The sequence below is a fragment of the Halichoerus grypus genome, chromosome 12 (assembly GCF_964656455.1).
Source record: "Halichoerus grypus chromosome 12, mHalGry1.hap1.1, whole genome shotgun sequence".
In the NCBI taxonomy this organism is placed as follows: Eukaryota; Metazoa; Chordata; class Mammalia; order Carnivora; family Phocidae; genus Halichoerus; species Halichoerus grypus.
Window position 1 is genome coordinate 14,084,922 of NC_135723.1, and position 23,351 is coordinate 14,108,272.

The 23,351-nt window shown below is 39.0% G+C and overlaps 1 protein-coding gene across 1 annotated transcript in view; it reads left to right on the forward strand.

The window, feature by feature from the left end:
• VPS41 (VPS41 subunit of HOPS complex) overlaps window positions 1–23,351 on the forward strand; it is a 142,552-nt gene that overhangs the window by 24,771 nt on the left and 94,430 nt on the right. Inside the window, exons 3-4 of the mRNA XM_078059868.1 lie at window positions 15,757–15,831; window positions 23,001–23,063. Of these exons, the coding sequence (XP_077915994.1) occupies window positions 15,757–15,831; window positions 23,001–23,063 (138 nt within the window). The remainder of the gene's footprint in view (window positions 1–15,756; window positions 15,832–23,000; window positions 23,064–23,351) is intronic.

Consider the following 23,351-nt stretch of genomic DNA (forward strand, 5'->3'; position numbering starts at 1 on the left):
TCTCTGTGACAGGATCCCCCTCATTGTGGCCTGAGCTGTATCCAGACTTTGTCCTTTGGCTCTTGCGGCATTGTGCTTTCCTGTCTTTGCCTATGGAAATGCTCCACGTCCCACCTTCTTTGTGACAGCTTTCTGGATGGCCCCACACAGAAGAGTGCCTTTTTCATATTCATTCACTGCTTGCTTCTTATTCCTTCAGTCAACATTTTGTAAGTAGGTGCAAGGGATATAAAGAATGACAAAACACAGCCCCTGTTCTCAGGTCGAATAGGTTGTGGAGCTAGTCATATAGATAATGATCTGTAATATCATGTGTTAAATGATAAAATAGAATGTCACAAAGTGCTGGAATCCCAGACTCTGAGTACGCAAACACCTTGAAGGCAGGCGCGGTTTGTCCACTTTTTCTTTAATCTGCTTTGTATCATGGAGGATTTTTGGTAATATTAGTTGCTCTTTTGTTAAATGCATTTATTGGTAAATTTCTTTTCCGCACTATTCCCTTGAAAACCCTGATGACTTTGCATTTCTTTGGAGATTCTGCTTTCCTTTTTCTGTCACTCCTTCCTTTGTGTCTTTGTCGGATACATGTGTAAGTAAGGAAAATGTTAACTCAGTTTAAGAACAGATCATTTTCTATCATACTTCACACATTATATTTCACCATTTTGAAAACTGTCAGTTGAATTTCTTTCCAGGTCGTTTATGTATGTAATACATGTTTATTCCTTTAACAGTGTTTTCCAGCAAAACAGACTGTTTTCTTACAATGGCCTCACGAACCCGGCACAGTGTCCGGTCGTGGGCCGGTGTTCAGCAGTTCTGGGGTGGATCTAGAAAGAGACACTTTGCTGGCTCCTTAATGCTGTTGCTCAGACTGATTTCCTATTCAAGTTTTCCTCATTCAACTGCCAAATTTAGTAGTGTGGACAACTATCCGAGGCATTAGAGGGAGACTTCTCCAAAATGTCCACTCTGAATTGTTCAGCAAATGGGCATTGCAGCCTCCAGGGAGAATGAGCTCGGACTGCAATTTGCCATTCATCCATCTCCCTGCAGAGGACGGCTGCAGGTTTGTAGCAGCCCCGGAAGGTCATGGTCTTGAATGTGAACAGCGCTTTGGTGGGCTGCAAGCCTCATAAGGGCAAGGCCCCCATTTACTGTGTTCACCTGGCATCCAGCACTGTCCCTGGCAAGTCCCTGGAATGAAAGAGGACTAAATAAATACATAAATAAGAGTAGACCAAAAGCCTGACTTGGCCTTTGACTGAAGCGGTGTTTTAATCAGAGCCCAGGTTGTGGAGGCCTGTGTTGAGTGCCTACCATGTGCAAGCCTGCCTCCTGCCATTGTCTGTGGGGATGTGGCAGGTGCAGGCAGAGGATGAAGTTTAACAAAAGGAAAACAGCACTAGGAATCAGCAGTGTGCCGGCTTCTTAGGAGGCAATCCCTTCCAAATCCTCCCCATGCTTTTAAAGGTTGTTAGGATTTAGAAGACGAACATTCATGTAATAAGTCTTCTGCAGGCTGGAAGGCCGTTCTGTGCCCCTGCCTCTGTGAGGTTGTACTGACCTGGCTGGGTGCGGCAGCGGGCCGGAGGTCTGAGCCTCTCACCAGCCAGCTGTGCCCAGCTGTGCCCGGGGGCTGTGGGGCCTGGGCGCTGGCAGGGGCAGCAGTCTGGGCTCTGAGGAGTCAGATGAGGTGGCAAATGCTCCTGTCCCTGTACAGCATCAAAGTCACCCCCGCTGTGCTCTCGTGGGGGAGGTGCTGAAAACTCTTGATTAGAGGATACTCTTCTTTTTTTTTTTTAGATTTTATTTATTTATTTGAGCGAGAGAGAGAGAGAGGGAGTGGGAGTAGGAACGGAGAGAAGGAGAAGCAGACTCCACTCTGAGCACGGAGCCCGATGTGGGGCTCCATCCCATGACCCTGAGATCATGACCGGAGCCAGAATCAAGAGTCAGATGCTTAATTGAGCCACCCAGGCGCCCCTAGAGGATACTCTTAAAAGGTCAAAGTATTTAGGAATGTTTCAATGGTTTGCAAAAGACTGATTGATAAGCATTCTTATAAATGCAGAAAATTTAAGCTCAAGTGTTAAAACCATCATGACACAATGAATGGACAGAATTCTTTTCTTTCCCAACAAGGTGACTCTTCCTGAGAATTTCTTTCCATTCTTCTCATTCCCAGGTAGTTTTTACTTCTTTTAGATGATTTTCAAGACACCAGTTAGAGTTTAAATCATTTTCTAGGGACATTGATTTTCTAATAGGGTAATTTCAGGTTTTGATCATTAAAATACAAGTTAAATTTAAGTGGCAAATTAGAGATACTTAATACATTTGTTTTTTTCCTATCAAACAGCATTTTTGTGGAAGTTATAGAATATTTATTAAGGCTATTGGGAGATGTAGACAGTGTACTCTTATCTTAAGGTAATCATTTTATATTTACTCACGGTTGTGCAGCATCAGAAGAAAGCTTTGATGAACCATAAAGCTACTTGAATCACGGAGGGGAATGTTCTGTAGTTCAGTAGACTGTGATGTTGGGAGAGTATTTTTGGAATTCTTGCATTAGGAATATAATGGACGGTACCTCAAATAGCAGACGTGTAATTGTTTCACATTAAAATAACTATGCTTAATATTTTAACCAACATATAAGTTATTTAAAATACTTTTCGCTTAGAATCAACCTTGCTTATATAATAGGTTAGTACTTTATTTTTAGATTATGCAATTTTATTTTTTCAAGCTTTATTGCAATATAATTGACGTATATAATGTTATGTAAGTTTAAGGTGTTGTACAGCGTTATGATCGGACACACACATGTATTTCAAAACGTTTACCGCAGTCAGGCTAACTTCTGCCTCATATAATTACCATTTGATGTTGTTATGGTGAGAATGTTAAACCTCTTCTCTCTTATAGCAACTTTCATGTATAGGATACAGTATTGTTTACTGCAGTCAGCATACAGTACCTTAGATCCCCTGAACTTCCTCATCTTATAACTTTGTCCCTTTGACCAACAGCGCCCTATTTCCTCACCCCCTCATCCCTGCAACCACCATTTTACTCAGTTTCTAGGAATTGGATGTTTTCAGATTCCACATCTAAGTGAGATCATACAGTATTTGTCTTTTTCGGTCTAATTTACTTCACTTAGCATCTTGCCCTCAAGGTCCATCTGTGGTGTTGTAAATGGCAGGATTTTTTTTTTTATGCCTGAATAATATTCCATATATATACACACATCACATTTTCTTTATCCATTCATCTGTTAGTGGGCACTAAGGTTGTTCCCCTCTCTTGGCTGTTATGTATAATGCTGCAGTGAACATGGGGGTACAAATCTCTTTGAGATCATGAATCATTTCCTTTGGATTTATACCCGGAAGTGAGATTGCTCTATCATGTGGTAGTTCTAGTGGTGATTTTTTGAGGAATCCCCACACTGTTGTCCATAGTAGCTGTACCAACTTACATTCCCACCAACAGTGCACCAGGGTTCCCTTTTCTGCACGTCCTCGCCAGCATTTGTTAGCTCTTAAAAAAGCTTTCCTAACAGGTATGACATGATAGCTCATCGTGGTTTTGATTTGCATTTCCATGGTCAATAGTGACGTGGAGCACCTTTCCGGTACTTGTCGGCCATTTGTATGTCTTCTTTGGAGAAATGTCAGTTCAAGTCCTCTACCCATTTTTAAATCAGGTTGTTTTCTTGCTGTTGAGTTGTATGAATTTCTTGTATATTTTGCATATTAACCCTGGACCAGATACATGGTTTGCACATAGTGCCTCTGTTCTGTAGGCTGCCTTTTCATTTTGTTGATCGTTTCTCTACTGTACAGAAGCCTTTTAATTTGATGTAGTTCCACTTGCGAGTTTTGGTTTTGTTACTTGGTGTTTTTGGTGTCATGTCCAAAACATCATTGCCAGGACTGACAGGGAGCTTTCTCCCTATGTTTTCTTCTAGGAGTTTTATGGTTTCATACCTTACCTTGAAGTTCTTAATCCATTTGAGTTAATTTTTCTAAGTGGTATAAGATAGGGGTCCAGTTTCATTACTTACATAGGAATATCCAGTTTTCCCACCATTTATTAAGGGAACTTTCCTTTCACCATTGAGTATTCTTGAAACACTAGGTGACCATATATGCACAGGTTTATTTCTGGGCCCTTGATTCTGTTCCATTGCTCTCGGTGTCCATGTTGATGTCAGTCCTATACTGTCCTGATCAATATAGTGTTGTAATATAGCTTGAAATCAGGAAGTGTGATGCCTCTGCTTTTTCTTGCTTACGATTACTTTGGCTATTTGGAGTCTTGTGGTTTCATATAAATTTTAGGATTTTTTTTTTCTATTCGAAAGAGAATGTATTTTTGAAAGTATAAATTTAAAATTGGTCAGTAGTTGTTTGTAGAATAAAGAATATTTCAGCCACATTATCATACAAAATTGGAAACATAACTTATATGTGGTTGTGCCTCCTTTCACCACTACTCCTTCCTTTTATTCAGAGTGGAAAATAAGGACTTTGTAGCCTTTTAAGTTTTCTGGTTATTTCTCAGGTTGGAATGAATTGCTACTGACGGAGCATTTTTCTTCCATCTGCAGAAACAGCAGCTTCTGTTAAAAGCTGGATTATCACATCAAGAACCTCAAATTAATGTAGTTATTAAATCTTAGAGAGGTAGGATCATCTTTAAAACCTCACAAGAATACAGTTTTCTTGCATACTCATTTTAACAATGGAAAGCATTGTAGTGAGTATCGTGGGGAACTGATTGCTAGATGTGGCCTGTCAGCTCTTCTTCAGCTATTCAAGCCTGATACTGAGTATTGAAAACCTGAGATGAAATCTTAGAGCAACAGAGAAAATTTGAGAGTTTATAGCTAAAGGTTAGGTTGTTCTGGCCATAGACTAAGTCAGCGAGAAAATAAATGTTTGTTTTGTAGATGTGTAGAAAACCCTCAAGTAGGTGTATTTTTCAGAGACTTCTTACATCCAGCTGGAGGTCTTGCTCACCTCGGGGTGTATCATCAGGGGAGAGTAAAATAAGCAGTAAAAAGAGCTTTTCCCAAGTATGAAAGAACAGGCGTTTGCTTTTCACACGTGTAATGTAAGTGCAGCTTGCTTGCTAAGTGTGACTAAAGAGCATGAAGCTGCCCGGGCAACCATGTGGATGTTGGGATTGCTAACTAGTGGATCTCAGAGAACGAAAATGAAATCCATCTTCTGTTTCTTATTCAGTCCGCTCTGTGTCCATGGGGATGCAGCATTTGTGAAGGAATCAATTATCCATTTGTTAGTCAGAGGAGCCTTACAAATTATACATTAGCAAATTGATTTCTTAGGTTCACTGTTGGGGGACTGATAGCTTAAGGTGGGATGATGAGGAGTGTCGGGGGAAAAGAAGTTGCCACAAAGAACACCATTAAAAGCAGCTTTCGAAATGACCGTGAATTTATTCCTAATTGAAGAGCTGACATAATCCATACTAAGTGTATTTATTTCAGGCATTTTACATTAGGTAATTGATTATCACATGAGGTGTACGTGTTGGTAATTTTGCCTTTTCTTTAAATTTAAGAACTTGAGACCACCTGTGGTGGACTTGGGCATAGAAGGTATGGGCCGGTCCTCACCCCCTCCTGCTTACTCAGGCCTCTTTTTTTGTTCCATTAAGGAAACATTTTTGTATGTTCTATAGTGTCAGCTTGACATGATTGATTTTTGAACAAACTCACTTATATTGTCCAGAATTCCAAACCTGTCTCCATTAGGAATAAAATTGTAGCTAATGGAAAATGCAGCTGAGGCCATTTTTCTCGGGTCTTTTTTTTCTCGGGTCCCTTTTCTTGTTTACATCTACTCCAGTATCCCAGCTTTGCAGACACACCCCCTAAAGTCTCTGTGTAAAACAGGCAATTAGAAAACTCCATATTGAAGAAAGACGGACTCCTGCACTCCAGTTTCCCTCCTGTACCCTTTCTCCTTTTTCCATTTATTTCAAGTATGCAGAAATGGCAGAAATGCGTAAGGCATTTGTTCCTTTTTCTGTGAGGAATGATTACAGATGCCAGACCTGCTTCTTGTGCCATTGACAGCTGTAATGCTGAAATCCTGTTATTTATTTGTTCTTTATCAAATATTACGGAACTAGTCATAGAAACCGATGTGCGTACTGATGATACTCAGTTGTCACTTTAGGTAAAAATGGGTGCTGCAGGTCCCCAGAGTGATGGCTTTAACAATTAAGATAAATTTTGCTATCTTTTTGGTTTTAAATTAAAGAACTGACTACATAGTCATTTAAAAATATTTATCTTTGGATTACGAACAAAATAAATATATGCTATAGAAAATTAGCAAAACATAGAAAAGGACAGTCTAAACAATGATAGTATCTCAGCACCCAGATAAAACCAGTGGTAATATTTTAGAGTATCTACTTCCAGTCACATATGTTATGTACAAATAGCTGTAAATACAGTTGTATTTATAAACACTGGATGGTGTTTACTCAGAGCTAGCCCAATTGTGAGAGTTGAGGGCACAGTCTTCCAGATGAGTGAGTTTGCTGTAGACTTCCAAGACCAACTACAAGATCTGGGAAGTTCCCAGATGCACTCTCATTGATAATTAGTTAGAGGCCTCACAGAACTCACTGAAAGTTGTTATACTCACAATTACAGTTTATTACAAGGAAAGGATACAGTCAAAAAATCAGCTAAAGGAAGAGATGCATAGGACAGACCCTGGGATGCAAGATTCCATCGTCCTCAGGACATGTTACCCCCTGGCATAGATGCGTGACAACCAGGGAAGCTCCCATTGCTGTTCAGGAATTTTAGTGGGGATCTATTATGTAGGCATGATTGGTTGATGGTTGTCCACATGGTTGAATTCAGCTTCCGGGTTGGGGATTGATACCCTGTGACCCAAAGCCCCCGCCTGCAATCACAGGGTTAGTCTTTCTGGCATGGCTCACTGAAAGACTGTGAGGTCTTTCACCTTTAACGGACATTCCTATCAGGATAGATTATCTCCCAGAAACCAAGAGTAAAGACTTGACTTCTCTTGGATAAAGTCAGATTCTTTATTTTACTTTTTTAAGATTTCTTTATTTGAGAGAGAGAAGGAGGAAGAGCACACACACATGTGAGCAGGGGGAGGGGCAGAAGGAGAGGGAAAGAATCTCAAGCAGACTTCCCGAAGAGCGTGGAGCCTGACTTGGGGCTCGATCCTATGACCCTGAGACCATGACCTGAGCCGAAATCAAGAGTTGGACATCCAATCAATTAGGCACCCCAAAGTCAGATTCTTTATTGTATAATACATTTTTTTTTTAAAGATTTATTTATTTGACAGAGAGAGACACAGTGAGAGAGGGAACACAAGCAGGGGGAGTGGGAGAGGGAGAAGCAGGCTTCCCGTGGAGCAGGGAGCCCGATGCGGGACTCGATCCCAGGACCCTGGGATCATGTCCTGAGCCGAAGGCAGACGCTTAACCGACTGAGCCACCCAGGCGCCCCTGTATAATACGTTTTTTAAACTTAGTTTTTTTGTTCTTTTAATTTTCATCATTTATATTCCTTGCTTTTAGAAATTTAGATAATTTCCATTTCTTAGTGTCTTACAAAAGAAACCTGCTGTGGAAAGTGTCTTTGCAAAATAATTTTTTTTGTTTTTTGTTTTTTGTTATTTTAAAGATTTTATTTATGTATTAGAGAGAGAGAGCGAGAGCACAAGTTGGGGGGGATTGAGGGGGAGAGGCAGAGGGAGAAGCAGACTCCCTGCTGATCAGGGAGCTCAGTGCAGGACCCAATCCCAGGACCCCGAGATCATGACCTGAACCAAAGGCAGACGCTTAACTGACTGAGCCACCCTAGGCACCCCTCTTACTTCTTCTTGTGTAAAATAGGCAATACATATATTTTTTAAAAGATTTTTTTTTTAATTTCAGAGAAAGAGAGTGAGAGCACTGGGGGGGGGGTTGGGTTAGGAGGGGGCAGAGGGAGAGGGAGAGAGAATCTTAAGCAGAATCCACACTGAATGTGGATCCCAGGGCAGGGCCAATCTCACAACCCTGAGATCACTACCTGAGCCAAAACCTAGAGTCCAACGCTTAACCTACTGCACCATCTAGGCGCCCCAGACAATACATATTTTGAAGATTTTTGATACACATTGTCAAATGATCCTTAGGAAAGTTTCTCCAAATTTGAATTCCCACCAGTAGGGTATGAGGAGTGTCTGTAAGCCAAAACTAGATATTTAAACAATCTTTGCCAATTCCATAGGCAAAATATCTTGTTGTATTTATATGTTGTTATTACTAAGGTTGACTCTTTTCCTTGTTTACCTATAATTTGTACCATTTCTTTTGGGAGTTGACTGTTTTACTTGGTTTGATTTACATGAGTAAAAAGTCCAAATATTTTCAAAAACTAAAGAAGAATTTAAAGTGTACAATAAGCTGTAAAGTTCTTTGCAGTGTACATGACAAGAGGTAAATATCCCTAATCTTTAACTGACCTCTCATGAATCAGTTTTAAAATTATGGACATCCCAGTAGCTAAACAGTTTCTAGAGGAAGAATCAATCCTCTAGATTGATTCATGCTTAGAACTTATAGTTTAAGGTTGTAATTTTTACTGATGTATTAACTAGATTTTCTCTCCAATTTTATTTGGTGTGACTTATGAAATATAAAATATTTGTACTTTCACATTAAAATAGGGAAAGGAAGGAGGTAGTAAATAAACATGTGCTAAATACCTTATCTTCTAAATGAGTCAGTGTATACCATTGCATTGATTTGGAGTGAGAGATAATTCAAGTATAATTTCTAAAAATTTAAAAATAATCACTAATAGAATACAAACAGAATGAACAGCATTTAAATTCTCCCTGAATAGACAAAAGAATTTGAGTAATATAGCAAAAGAGTAATAATGGAATGGGGAAACATAATTCTAAAAAGTGCAAAATACTTTGTTACTAAAAGAAAAATAGCCTCAGCTTTGATATTTGAAATAAATATTAAGCATGTTGGCAATAAAAATGTGAGAAAAAGTAGAGTTTAAGGCAAAAGAGTATTAGCCAGCAGACCACATATTATATTGATTACATTTAGGGATAAAAGGAAACTTTTTCATACCTTTGATGTGCCAGATTATAGGACATCTAATATCTAGACCAAAACTTACTTGAAATTCAGGGAGAAATGGGCAAAACTACAGTTGTAATGGGAAGTTTTGAAACATGTTTCTATCAGTCTTTGATAGATCAAGAAGAAGAAAGTAAATAAGGATATATAGAAACTAGTTGATAATAAATAACATTAGAAATATGCATATTTTGAACCAGAGAATATGTGTTCGTTGGAAATGAATATCTTAGGTTTCAAAGAGCAATCAATTTAAAAAAATATGTTATACAAACCACATTTCTGACCACAATTGTATTACACTAGAATTTTATTAATAACTAGATAAATAACCAAGTAATACTGTCACCATCCTTAGAAATAAAACAAAATAAAATGTTACTTTTCTCAAAGAGGAAATAATTATTGCAATTACACATTATTTTTTGGCCTCTAATTTATGGCCAGTTTGTATACTTAAAGGTAAATGCCAGACATTTGATTATTTTATGGTTAATAGATGAGCAGCAAGAACTAAGGCACACTATATTAATGTGAGGAAGTTACAGTAAGGTCAACAAAATTGTTCTAAGACAAAAAGGGAAAATTAATATATAATAAGAAATTAATAAGATAGAAAACATTAAAAATGACATTTTCATATTTGCAAATGTAAAATAGGAAAAATAATAGTACCTTCTTTCTAGAATTGCCATGAGGAATAAATGGTACACGTGTGACACTCTTACAGCCTGATGCCCAATAAGCCTATAGGAAATGTTAACTCAGCAGTAGTAGTAGGAGGAGGAGAACGAGTAATATCATTAGTATTATTAAAATATTAAAAGAAGAAAAAGTAAAATAAAAAAATTTTCATCTCAAGAATATGAAATGCAGTATTTTCTGGGAAAACCAAGATGACCAGAACAGAACAAGAACATTTGAGTTGCTTGACAGTCATGGGGGAAAAAAACATGATCTAAGAAATAAGCCACTGAAGGTATTGACCCCAGACATTTTCATGAGCAAGTTCTTCTTAATTTTACTTTAAGTTTTTAATGTTTATTTTTATTGTGAAATACAACTTGACAAAGCACATAAAATATGCAGTGAAACAATAGTTATAATGCAAACCATCATGTAACTAGCATTCTGTTGAGAATAGACAGTGTGAAATCCCCCTCCGCTCGAAGTTCCCTTAGAGGGACCCCACTGCACTGATCTTTATAATTGAAAATGCTTAGCTTTTCTTTTTCATTTTCTGCCCTCTCTATGTACCCCCTGTGCACTGTCATAGAATTTTCCCTATTTTTGTATGTTGTGTAAATGGAATCCTATTATACAAACCAGGAAGGAGAAAAGGGTGCTTGCAGGCATTGCCACTCCCAGAATAAAATAAAGTGCAAGACCTCCAAGGGGAAGAGTATCACATTTTATTTGGAGACATTAAAGAAGGTCTAATAAATGGGGAAAGGCTCCACGTTTATGGATTAGAAGAGTCAATATTGTAGAGATATCAAAGGGAAAGCTTTCAACATTTCACCATTAAATGAGAATGAGGACTTTTCATCCCACCATGCCAACAGTTTTTACCAGGAATGGGTGTTGAGTTTCATCACTTTCTGCGTCTGTTGAGATGATCTTTTGATATTCCTCATTTATTTTCTTAATGTAGAGAATTATAATATATTAGTTCATTTCCCTATGTTATACTAGCCTTAGTATATGCTGGCTTTATTAATATTTTCTTTTTTTTTAAAGATTTTATTTATTTATTTGACAGAGAGAGACACAGCGAGAGAGGGAACACAAGCAGGGGGAGTGGGAGCAGGAGAAGCAGGCTTCCTGCTGAGCAGGGAGCCCGATGCGGGGCTCGATCCCAGGACCCTGGGATCATGACCTGAGCCGAAGGCAGACGCTTAATGACTGAGCCACCTAGGCGCCTCTTTATTAATGTTTTCTTTAGGATCTTTCCATTTATGTTCATGACTGAGATTCACTTGTACTTTTTCTTTCTCATAATATCCTTGTTGAGCTTTGTTATTATAAGGTTATGTTGGCTTGCTAAAATGATTTGGGAAACATATCCTTTCTGTTCTGTTCTCTGTAAGAATTTGTGTGTGATTGGAATTTTTTATTCTTTGAACTCTCTCATGAATTTATTGTAGTGAGTGAGTTTGACAGTGAATAAGATAAATAAGTAAAACACATAGTAAGGTAGGTAGTGGTAAATGCTACAGGGGAAAAATAAAGCGGTGAAGGAGTTGTGATGTTTGGGTGAATGTTGAAATTTTAGATTGGTGGCCAGAAAGCATCCCTGAGAAGGTGACTACCAGTGAGGATTTGGCGGAGACGCATTCCAGGCAAACAGGTGCAAACGCTCTAAGGCCGGAAGAGAGCAGGAAGGTCATTGTGGCTGGAGGAGAGAGAATAAGGCAGAGCATAGATGAGGGGAGACCTTGGCGGGAGGGCTGGAACCAGATTGTTGAGGACTCTCAGCTCATAGTAAAAACTTCGGGTTTTATCCTGAGATGGGAGGCCATTGGAGGATTTTAAAGGGATGACATTATCTGATCAACCTGTTAACAATAGCTCTCTGCTGGTTTTTTGAGAACAGACTTCTGGAAGAGTGACAGCAGAAGCAGGTCCACTAGGTAGGAGACTATTAGGATGATCCAGACAAGAATGATGGTGGCTTGGATGGCAGCTCTAGGGCTGGTGAAAGTGGCCCAAGTCTGGATAAATCTGGTTTACGCGATGATAAGAATTGCTGACAGAAACACAGTAGAGTGTGAACGAAAAACAGGTCAAGAATGGCCCCAAGGTTTTTTGCCCTGAGCAGCCAGAAGAATGTAGTTGTCCTTAACTGGGATGAGGGAAACATTAAGAAGGGCCCTTTCATAAGGGAGCATTACGATCTTGGGTTGGGATACGCTTTAGTTGAGATGCCTGGTAGGCATCTAAGTACATCTGTAAAATAGGCAGTTCTGTATATTGGTCTGAAAGAGGGAGGGGCCCGGTCTAGAGATAAAATTTAGGAGTCAGTTCATGGCTTGGAAGAAAACCAAAGGAAGAGAAGAGCCACAAAGGACTGAACCTGAAATATAGAAATCAGGAGATTGGGAGAATTCAGCCAAAGACACAGAGAGGGAAGCTGGAAATTTAAAAGAAAACCAGACAAGTATGGTATCCTGGAAGCAAAGAGAAGGAGAACGTTATCAGCAGCGTTACATCCTCCTATTAGTTAAAGTAAGTTAGGTTTGAACATTGACCACTGTGTTTAGCAACATGAGGGTCGTTTCATCTTTAACTTCACATGGAAGCCTAAAAATCCCGAAAAAAGCCAAGGAAAGTGGAGATCTGTGGCTCAGTCTTGCCTTTTACCAGGTAACAGAACATACTATGTGTATTATAATTAAGTCAATGATGAATCGATATAGCAACAGACAAAGAAACCACAGTTGAAAACCCAGAAGGTTATCTGAGGGCATGTGAATATTTACTATATGACAAACAGTTCTCTTCAGAAGAAGGATGGATTATTTGATAAATGGGGCTACCCCAGCTGGATATCCATTTGGGAAAAAAATGAGTCCCAAAAGTATTAAAAACTTATACATACATTAGAAATAAAGCAATAGCCATCTTCCAATTTAAAAAAAAAAAAAAGGAGACCACATACAATGTCTGGGTGAGGTATTGTACCAAGACCTCATACCCTAAAAATAAAAAGGAAATTAACAAGAAAACAAACATGTCGGTAGAAAAATGAGTACGAGCTGTCTGTGAATAAGCTCAACTGCTTGAACAAATTAATTGGCCAGCAGACTTAAGCAAAATGCTTATGTTTATTAGTAGTCAGGGAAATAAATCAATAATATTGCTCTTTGGCAGAAAAAAAAAGTAAAAAAAAAAATTCTGTTGCTCACAGAGATGTGAGGGAAGGGAATCTCAAACTTTGTAGATCTGCTTTTCCCTGTAACATTGCTAATGTGGTGGTACAGATTCTCCTCGGGAAAGAACACATTGTCATGAAAGTTTACCTAGCCACTGAGAAGGACTGTGGTTCCAGACAGCTCTCAGAAACTCCTGAGGCCTCCTTTTCCTTATCGTGAGGTGGTGACGACCATGTGTCTGCTACTGTATCTGCTGGGTCTTTGAAAATGATGGAGTATGACCTGGAGAGGACTGACACACAGTCCCAGAGTCCAAGAATAAAATCACATAAATTGTGACATGTATATGGGAAGGAAATACACTTCTTAATTGTACATTGTTGTAAAGAAGGGCCTTATAAAGAAGGACTGCATTCAGCGGCGGATCTCAGTTTTGTAGGCCTGGAACGGCAGCATCCAGTAGAACTTTCTGCACTGAGGAGAATGTTCTGACTCCTGTGCTAACACGATAGCTGCTGGTCACGTGTGGCGGTTGAGCACTCGGCATACTTTGATTTTGTTTAGTTTTGGTTCTGTACAGACAGTCACACGCAGATACTACCGTGTTGGACAGGACAGCCTATCAGCATTGATAGGCTACGTGCCCCTATTAAAACGTAATTTGAGATAGATTATAACCAAATGCCAGTTAAATTACAGTTAAGGGTATGCAGGGTTTATATTTGCCAAGAGTAAATGGGTATTAAAATGTTGGTTGATGAACAAAATGATGAGCGTCAGGAAACTGGTCCCGGAGGCTTCTCAGGGAGGAAAGCATTTATCCAAAGAAGACTATAGAAGCTGAGCAGTCGGGCCTCTCAGTCAGGAGTCCAGATGCGCTGGCCTCACTGCTCTCCCAGTTCGGCTTGTATTTTGTTTTGCATATTCCTTGCCGTCCATCACACTCCCTGTGCAGGACGCCTGTCCCCTGCTCTCTAGGTCGGATCCCTGGCTCTTTCTCTGTTGTGATTCTCATCCATGGACTTGGGTTTATTCCCCTGTAAAAGGGATCAAATATCTATCTACAAGGTCCTTTCCTTGTTTAACATTCTAGAAACTTTTTATTTTTTTATTTATTTTATTTTATTTTATTTTATTTATTTATTTATTTTTTATAAAGATTTTATTTATTTATTTGACAGAGAGAGACACAGCGAGAGAGGGAACACCAGCAGGGGGAGTGAGAGAGGGAGAAGCAGGCTTCCCGCGGAGCAGGGAGCCCGATGCGGGGCTCGATCCCAGGACCCTGGGATCATGACCTGAGCCGAAGGCAGACGCTTAACGACTGAGCCACCCAGGCGCCCCATAGAAACTTTTTTTTTTTTTTAATTTTGCTTATTTATTTGAGAGAGACAGCACGAGTGAGGGCAGAGGGAGAGGGAGGAGCAGTCTCCCTGCTAAATAGGGAGCCAGACACGGGGCTGGGTCCCAGGACCCTGGGATCATGATCTGAGCTGAAGGCAGACACTTAAACCAGTTGAGCCATTCAGGCACCTCAACATTCTAGGAACTTTTAAGGAGATAGGTTGCTTTTCATAGACTGCACTTCAGGAATGTTGCTTGTGCGGTGATCAACACGAGGAAGGACTCTGGGGCCAGCTGTCTCGTCCTGCGACTGAGGAATTTCTCTCAATAGCATCAGTCAGTGGGTGGCCTTCTGAGGTCTGGGAGTCTTGGTCTGCCCTAACCTTTGCTTACTAGCTCTGAGATACTTTCCACTGAGAAAGGAACATTCCATTTTCTATTTTTCCATTTATTCTTATCAACAAGCCAAATTATCTTAAGGTTAGATACTTTAAAAAACGAATTCTCAGACTCATGTCATAACTGATGAAGGCTTTTCTTTCCATGCTTAGTTTGTTCTATCGTGTTTTGTGTAAAATAGCAGGAAACTGCCATTATTTAAGAAGGGAAAAAAAAAGCTTGCCATTTTTTAATGTTGTCAACATGTACCAGTTTTTACTTCTATTGGAAAATCCACTTATATGAATGTTTTAGTAAGGAAACAGTTGGCTACATAGAAAACTAGAAAGCTGTGAAAAATAATAAAAGTCCCGTTGTGTATTTACACCTGGGAAAATACATTCGAAGTAGAATGCCTGATTTCGGTCTTGACAGATTTTTAAAATTTGAGATTACTCAAAAGAAGAGGCATAACAAATTAGTGAATATCAACTAGACCCTATGGATTTCCTCCCAGAAAGTACTAAGCATAAAGTATAAATACAAAGTTGATTTAGTGATTTATGAGAGAAGAACGTACCAAACTAAAACAGTGAAGATTTTTCTTTACCTCATGATTTTTTATTTTGGCGTTTGTTATGTTCTTTTAATGGATTTGGTTGGGAGGGAATTTTGGAATGGGGAGTAAATAGAACAGAATAAATAAAAAGGCATATAACCTGTAACAAAAATAACATTTTAGCTGGGACTGAAGCACGTGCAATACATAATTTTGAGAAATCTTAGGTTTCCGGGTTTATATGTGTGAGAGCAAAGCTGTACTTTACCATTTTCATTTGCAAAAACCGAGTATGTCTTAGACTTACACATCTAAACTAATAGTTTGTTTCACTTAAATAAAGAGCCAAGGCATTTGGTTGTTGATGTATATATTTTCCTGAAGTTTTACATGTTTGTTTGTTTGTTTGAATAGAGTCCTGTGAAGATAAATCAGATTAGCCTGGATGAGAGTGGAGAGCACATGGGCGTGTGTTCAGAGGATGGCAAGGTATGGCGATGACATGGGCACGTGGAAAACACTGTCTGGTTCTGAGATCTGGGATGGTCTCCAACTCCAGGGGCTTGGAAACGCACTCTGCTTGCTGTATACCTGCTTTAGGAGAACCTTGATTATTCTTTTTGGGTATTGGACTTGCTTCCGATTGCTCATAATTAAAGTAAAATATATGTCGCACAAATGTACCTTAGGAAAAGTGATTACAAGAATGTCAATAATGTAACTAGTATTAAGCTGATTAACAGCTGTGGCAGGGGGACCTGTCACCTTAATCATTACTGCTGTGCCACTTACACTTCAGTGACTAGTCTGCAGTTCCTGCAAGACAGTAGTTTAGTGCCTTTCCACCATAAATCCACAAAATTGGATTTTGTGGGCATGATTTCTGTGGGCCGGTGGTTTTCATTTTCACACAAGTTATGAATGTTTCTCTTGAATTATAGAATCTTTTGATAAGCAATCATAGTTTATCAGAAGAATAAAGTATCTTACAATGGCCACGTTAAATAAACGTAAAATCAATATATGTACAGTTTTCTAAAAACCTGGCACCCACTTCCTCAACCGAGGACATACATCATTTGTGCAGTGTATAACTAACAATTACCAGTGCTTCTTGCTGATGTTGAGCTGTGACATTTAGTGGTTGTGGTGATTGATTTTCCACTTATAAGGATGTCTTTTTTGTTTCTCAGTCGATGGAAGTCTTTTCTAATGTTGGTTTGCAATGATAAAATTCTAATGCACAGTGTATGTAAGCTACTTTTCTAAAATAACAGTTTGAGAAGAAAGTGCATTAAGAATCATTACATGATCTTACATATTCCTGACTGAATAGAGCACATTTCCTAATCTAATTTTGTATTTTTACATGATCTAAATTCAGTGGGTCATTAAGATGAGTAAATGAAAAACAGTGTACTCCATGTAAAAGATTTATACCCATTTAATCTATTAGCAAAAGAAAAATAAGTCCTCTTGACACACAAGAATGCATTTTATATATCTAAGCTTGATGTTGCCCAAAAGGTCTTTTGAAATGGTAATTGGAACACTGTGCTTTCCAAAGAACACTGTCAAATTTTACAGTACTTTCTAAAATTCCGAGGTGGGCTAGACTGTCAGGGAGGTGAGGGAGGAGTTGGTACGTATGGAAATTGAGAATTATCCAAACAGTTGAAACCTTTTTGTATTTATGAACTTGTAAAGGAAGGTCGTCTTTATTTTGTGTTCTTAAAGATAAGGAATTCCTTCTGGACTGACAACCAATTTAGTTAAACTAAATTGCTGAAAGAGAATATTCATTTTTCAAATTGGAAAAGAATTTTTACCAAAATACTTCATCGAGGAATTTTCGAAGCTTTAAATGTTGAATAATTATTATTTGAAGTGGCAAACTGGGATATTTTAACTCTGTCTAGTGGATAATGACCCTCAGATATCACCTGGTACACTTCTTGGCAAATACCTGTTTTCTCATTTAGGCAAATTTTTAACTGCCATATTTTGGTGTAGACTCGTGATACATTTTTAAAAATAGTTTTCACATATGTTCTATTAGCATTGAAAGAAGTGAAAATAAATATTTTGGTGCACATAATTTATGTAAGCTAGCAGTACTGGGAAAATTAAGTAGCTAGTATAGAATGATCTGGCAAAGTGGTCAGTAATGATAAAAACATAAAGATTATTACAGAGATAAACTCCAGATATCTAGATCTAATGCATCTTTAAATGACTGTTGTGATTTTTCTTTCTTTAGTGTATTAAGACCCCTAGATAAAATATGTCACCTTCATACATAAACTAGAATCAATTTAGTGTAGAGGGCAGGGTGGGGATATTCTCTCTTAAAATTTCGGAGATGTTGCTCCCTTTTGTCTGACCTTTATTTTTGTGGACATGTCTGAGGCTAGCATACTTTTGTTCTTTCACAAAACCTTTTTAATATTTGTTGTTGTTGTTCTGTCTTGGAGCTTAGACTAATAATAATAACAACAATAAAACAACAGTATACGGCCCTTGTAGTTCAGTTTGCTAAGTTATGTCTTGTTCGGGTCTATTTTCATTAATTTTGTCTGGAACACAGTAAGTCCTTTTGATCCATATACTGAAGTATTGTTTTCATTTCAGGAAAGTTTACTTCAGTTCTGATTTTGATTATTGCTTCAGTTCCATTTATTTTCATTTCTTCAAAGAAACCCAATAATACTTAGGCTGGAGGCAGTTACGGTGCAGAGGCTAAGCGCTGGCTCCACATTCCGCCTGCCTGGGCGGGATTTCGGCTCCCCTGTGTTAGGCCGGCCTCACGGCTTGGCCTCCCGTTAGCTTCCTCTGCTGGGCGGTGGGCACGCTGGGGGCCCTGCCTGGAGCGTTGCCAGGTGCTGGGGGGACGGTGAGCCCTCTGGGTTTATGTTAACTGTTTTTACTGCTAACCATTCACTTCTTAGCCCATTGCAGACTGGCCTTTCCCCCCTCCTACATTATTGTACTTAAACTTTTCAAGGGAAGAGGGTGAATGGATAAGCACCATTCACTCTTCTCCTTTTGAAAATATGTATATCGTAAGGAAAACTGGTCGTACCGCGTGGGTGACATGCACACAGGCGCACACACGTATGTGCTTTTCTTTCTCATGGTTTTTCTCCTCCTCCTTTCTCTAGTCAGGGAGTTTCTTGTTCGTTCCCTTTGCTGATTTGCTTTTATTCCAATGTCAGTTTTGCCTCATGCAATAGTTTTATTCTATCTTGGATTTTTAATTTTCCTGAAGTCTTTCTATTGCTCCCAGCTCTATTTTCATATCAGCCAGATATATATTTAATTAAAAAAAAAATTTACAACTTCTTGTATTTCTTTCTTTTTTTTTTTGTTTTAAATATTTTATGTATTTATTTGACACAGAAAGAGAGCACAAGCAGGGGGAGTGGCAGGCAGAGGGAGAGGGAGAAGCAGGCTTCCCACCGAGCAGGGAGCCCGATGGTGGGGCTTGTGACCTGAGCTGAAGGCAGACGCTTACCCGACTGAAGCACCCAGGTGTCCCTCCTGTGTGTGAGAGGGCCAGGCAGTATAGTCTGAAGGTCAGGAATGGATTCGTGCTGCCACATTTTAGCTGTGTGATGTCAGGTGTGTTATTCCTCTCTCTCTGTGCCTCAGTCCATTTCCTCCTCTATAAACTGGGGATAATGATAGTACCTGCCTCGTTGATTATTAGAAATAAATGAGTTAATATTTGTAAATTGTTTGGAAGAGTATGAGAACAGAAGAAACAATGCAGTAATTGCTAGCGATCATCAGGCTGTCTTTCTGCTCCAGACTCACAGAGGTCTTTTGTTCTTAGTGAAGTCACTGAACAGTTTTCCAGTTTTCTTCCTTTTCTTCCTTTCCTTTTTTCCCTCTTGAGTCACCAGAAGTGTGTTCTGCAATATCCTTTTTATAGACTTTGTGTGTGTTTTTTGTTGCTTGTTTATCCATCCCAGAACAAGGAGAAGAGCTCTTTTCTGAATCCAGGTTAGCAAACATGTTCTATGTTTGATTGCTCTTGGCCTTGCTTGTTAGCATTTTGCGTGTTGTGGAATCACCTTCTTTGCTCCACACAGGGGCCCCATAAATGAGCTTGATTTCCTCTGACCAGAGATCATCAGTTAAAGCAGCTCCCCCAGTGACATGGGAGCCTCTGCAGCCACCTCTCCCGGGTCTTGATGCTCCTCATGGGTGGAGAATATGAAAACCAGTCTCCTCTGTGAGGGTCTCTTCAGCTCCCACCCTAGATGGAATGGCAGCTTCCATGTTCATCCCTGGTCCTACTCGACCCGTTGCTGTTTGGAAGCTGGGGTTTGAGAGAGAGGCCGTTTCGAGGGAAGTACGGCCTGGCAGGTTGTCCGACCCTCTGGCCACCTCACTCATGGTTCCTCTCCATCAGATGGGCTACGTCGCCCGGTTTTCTGGTTGGCAAATACATAGAACTCCATGCTCAAGTGGAGAAGAATATACACCTTCCTTGCTGTTCCATGAGGGTAGGTTTTCTTTATTTCAAGCAGTAAAACACATATCACATGCCTTCCATGGCCCTCAAGTGGCCCTACGGGTCTGGAGTTAATGAGAAATGGCCAGGAGTGCAGTAGATTGGCCGTAAGGCCAACTGCTCTGAATTTTCTCTTTTTCTTCATTAGGTGTTTTTGTGACTAGTTGGGGGAAGTTGTTAAAGGATACCATTTTCAAAAGTATCCTCTCTATTTTAGCCTTTAATTACAGGTTCTTATCTGGGATGAGATCTTCCTTAAAGCCAGAACTCTCTAGGCAACATTCAGCAGATTCCTTTCACAGACGAGTATGATATTCACTGACAAAAGTGGCAAAATAAATAAAGAGGGAGGGAGAAGAAATAGATAAAAACTGTTTTGGATTTTATTAGCTGTGGTAGTATAACTTGTGACTAGCTCGTTTGGCCTGTCACATCAGTGAAATGAACCAAAACATCGAAGGGTGATTTTACAAATCACCCTGCTTGTACTGATAAAGTTTATGGGATTTGTCCTGTGGAAATTACAGTGTTTTCCATGTTGAAGGAGACAATAGGAATATTTGAGGAAGAGGTTATTCAGTTAAATGTAGCAATAGGGACTGACCCCAGAGTTGTAGTCTGTTCGCTTTTCTGTTGATTCCCCCTTATTCTACTATTACATCTCCAATATGGGTTCATAATTTTTTTAAATATGGGTTCATAATTTTTAAAGGGGCATTTATCCCTGGTAATTCATAATTTAACTTAACCATTAGAATCACAGTCCTTACATTTATCTTCTGTTTACTGATGCTCAGTCTTTTTCAGTGGGTTCATACATCATTTATTTACATTTCATATACTTTTCCCACCATAAAAATAAATCACCTAACTTTTGTTCTTAAAACCACCTTTACCCTCCTGTAGCCAGAAGGATGCTTATCCATTGGAATGAATGGTCTGCTTCATTTAGTTTCAGCTTTGGTCACAGAGTTGCCTAATTCAGAGTCTGACATTCACCTTCCCTTTAGTTTGGTAAATATTTGGGGCTTTTGAATGTTTTTTTCCTGGTTCCACTTTTCCTACACTTTCCGTAGGAAGATATCTTATTTCCATATTTTAAGCTGGCTCATATAATGGTAGTGTGTAAGAGAATAGGTTTGGAACACTCTTCTTGCTTCTTACGACCTTGGCCAAGTCCTTTATTTTTTGGCAGTATCGTCTGATAAGCAGGCATAATGGTGTTTGCTCTCATACCTAGCAGTGTTGCTCTAAGGACTGCCTGAGGCAGGGCAGGATTTTCAGTGCTAGCTACATTTAATTAAATATTTTAAAATTTATAATTAAATAAGTTTTAAATCAATAATTTAAATAAATTGTAAATGAATTAAAATACCATTCCATCCCACCGGAACTGTTTAGGTTGTCTAGAGTGGGGTCTGGCCATTAGTATCCAGGGATCTTAACTGTGCAGTAATGATGATTCCCTCCAAACAATGAGAAGCAAGGTGGTAGTGGGGCATACATGCATTTATCACATCAGGAATGCCTTCTAACAGACCGCCTCTGGGTAAATCACATACCCTCTTTGTTACATTGTACCATGTGCTGTTGTTGGAACCCAGAAAACATACTTGGCACAGGATGGGAAAACAGTAGTCACAAAATGGGTGTCCTCATGATTTCACCTCTTCATGATTGAATTTGTCTCCAAAAATTGTATCAGGAGTAAATTTTCTTCTTCAAACTTGCAAAAATGAACCACTCACAACTTACTAAGATGAAAACAAGAAGAAATCAAAAGTCTGAATAGTTTTATAACTACTGAAAAATTTGAATTTATAATTAAAAACTTTCTCACATAGACCCCACCCTAGATGGCTTCATTAGTGAATTCTTACAAAATTAAAGAAGAAATAATACCCCTCTTCTAGAGACTAGAAAAAGAATGCACACATCACAAGTTTTGGGAGATAGTTCTGAGTGCCCCCAGTAGTTAGCTGCAAGTGTCTGAGAGCTGCTGGAGTCTTCAGCTCCGCTGGGAAGAGTGTAAATTGATCAAAACCACTTTGTGAAATGGTTTGGCTGTTTATTAAATGTGAACAGATGCATAGCTTATGACAGCAGTTCCACTCCTACTTCTGTACTCTTCACAAATGTGTATCGAAGTGCACCAAAAGATTTGTAAAGAGCGTTCATGGCAGCATTATTTATAATAGCCCCAATTTGGAAACAACCCAAATGATCAACAAAAGGCGGGTACATGAATTGTGGTATATTCGTACATTGAAATACTCTGCAGCAATGGCAAAGAACCAGTTACTGCTATACATAACAGTTTGGATAAATCTTGTAAGGAAGAAGCCAGTGAAATAGTTCACGATCCTACTTATATAAAATTCAAACACCAGCACAGTTCATCTATGGTGATAGACTTCAGAGGAATGGTTAATTTGTCACGGTGTTACTGAATATGAAGAAACACAGAGGCGCTTCTTGGGTTCTAGTTCTTGATCTGGATGGGGTCCGCAGGGATATGTTTAGGTCACAAAAATTTATCAAGCTGTAAATTTGTGATTCGTACCCTCGGCAATAATGTATATTATTCAGTTTTTAAGTATGGATAAAGTAGTCTGGAACAACTTTAAGGGAGGCAGTGGGAAGTAGAAACTTAAATCTCACATTTATACGCTCTCAGTAGATTCAACATAAGATTATAAATGAAGTGCAGTTCACTTAATCTCTTGCCACATTGATCTGCATGGTTGATTTATATATATATGACTCAAAAAAGAAGCATCTTTTTCCTTCAAGGGAAGGAAAAAATAATTCCTTTAGGGCCAGCCTATGGGAAGTTCATAAAAGAATATTAATAACCTATTTGTATCTATTTCATTTTTAAAAGCTGGCATCCATTTAATAAAACAAATTTGTGGTGAGTAAAGGGAACTCTATCCATGAGATGCTTATAAAAGCTTAATTGGAGTGGAGTACTCTCATCCTGATAGAATTGTTTTCATTGGATAGTTAATAGAGATCACAGGGGCCTTAGATTATTAAATATTCTGCTTTTTTAAATCAATAGTATGTATTCTCACTGAGTCAGCAGCCTTCTTTGTTGCTGTCAGGGTGAACTGATAGGATCCATTTTACTTTTCAGGTGCAGGTATTTGGACTGTATTCTGGAGAAGAATTTCATGAGACTTTTGACTGCCCCATTAAAGTAAGTATTCAGTAAGTTTTAATTTTTCTAAGGGTTTTCTCAATGAAGGCAATAAGGATTACAGTACTTTGAGCACTACCAATGTTGCATTAATTTTGTCAGTAAGTGTCTCTTCAACACTTAGGAAGTACTAGATACCATTTGATGGTATAAAAGAGCACAGGATGTGTGTTATATGACTATGATATCAGTCTGTCCCCAGGAATCTTTTCTTGTAGTGAGTGAGATGATCCATACACACAGTCTGCGATGCAAGACTCAAAGAGGTACGAACAATATTAAGGAGTC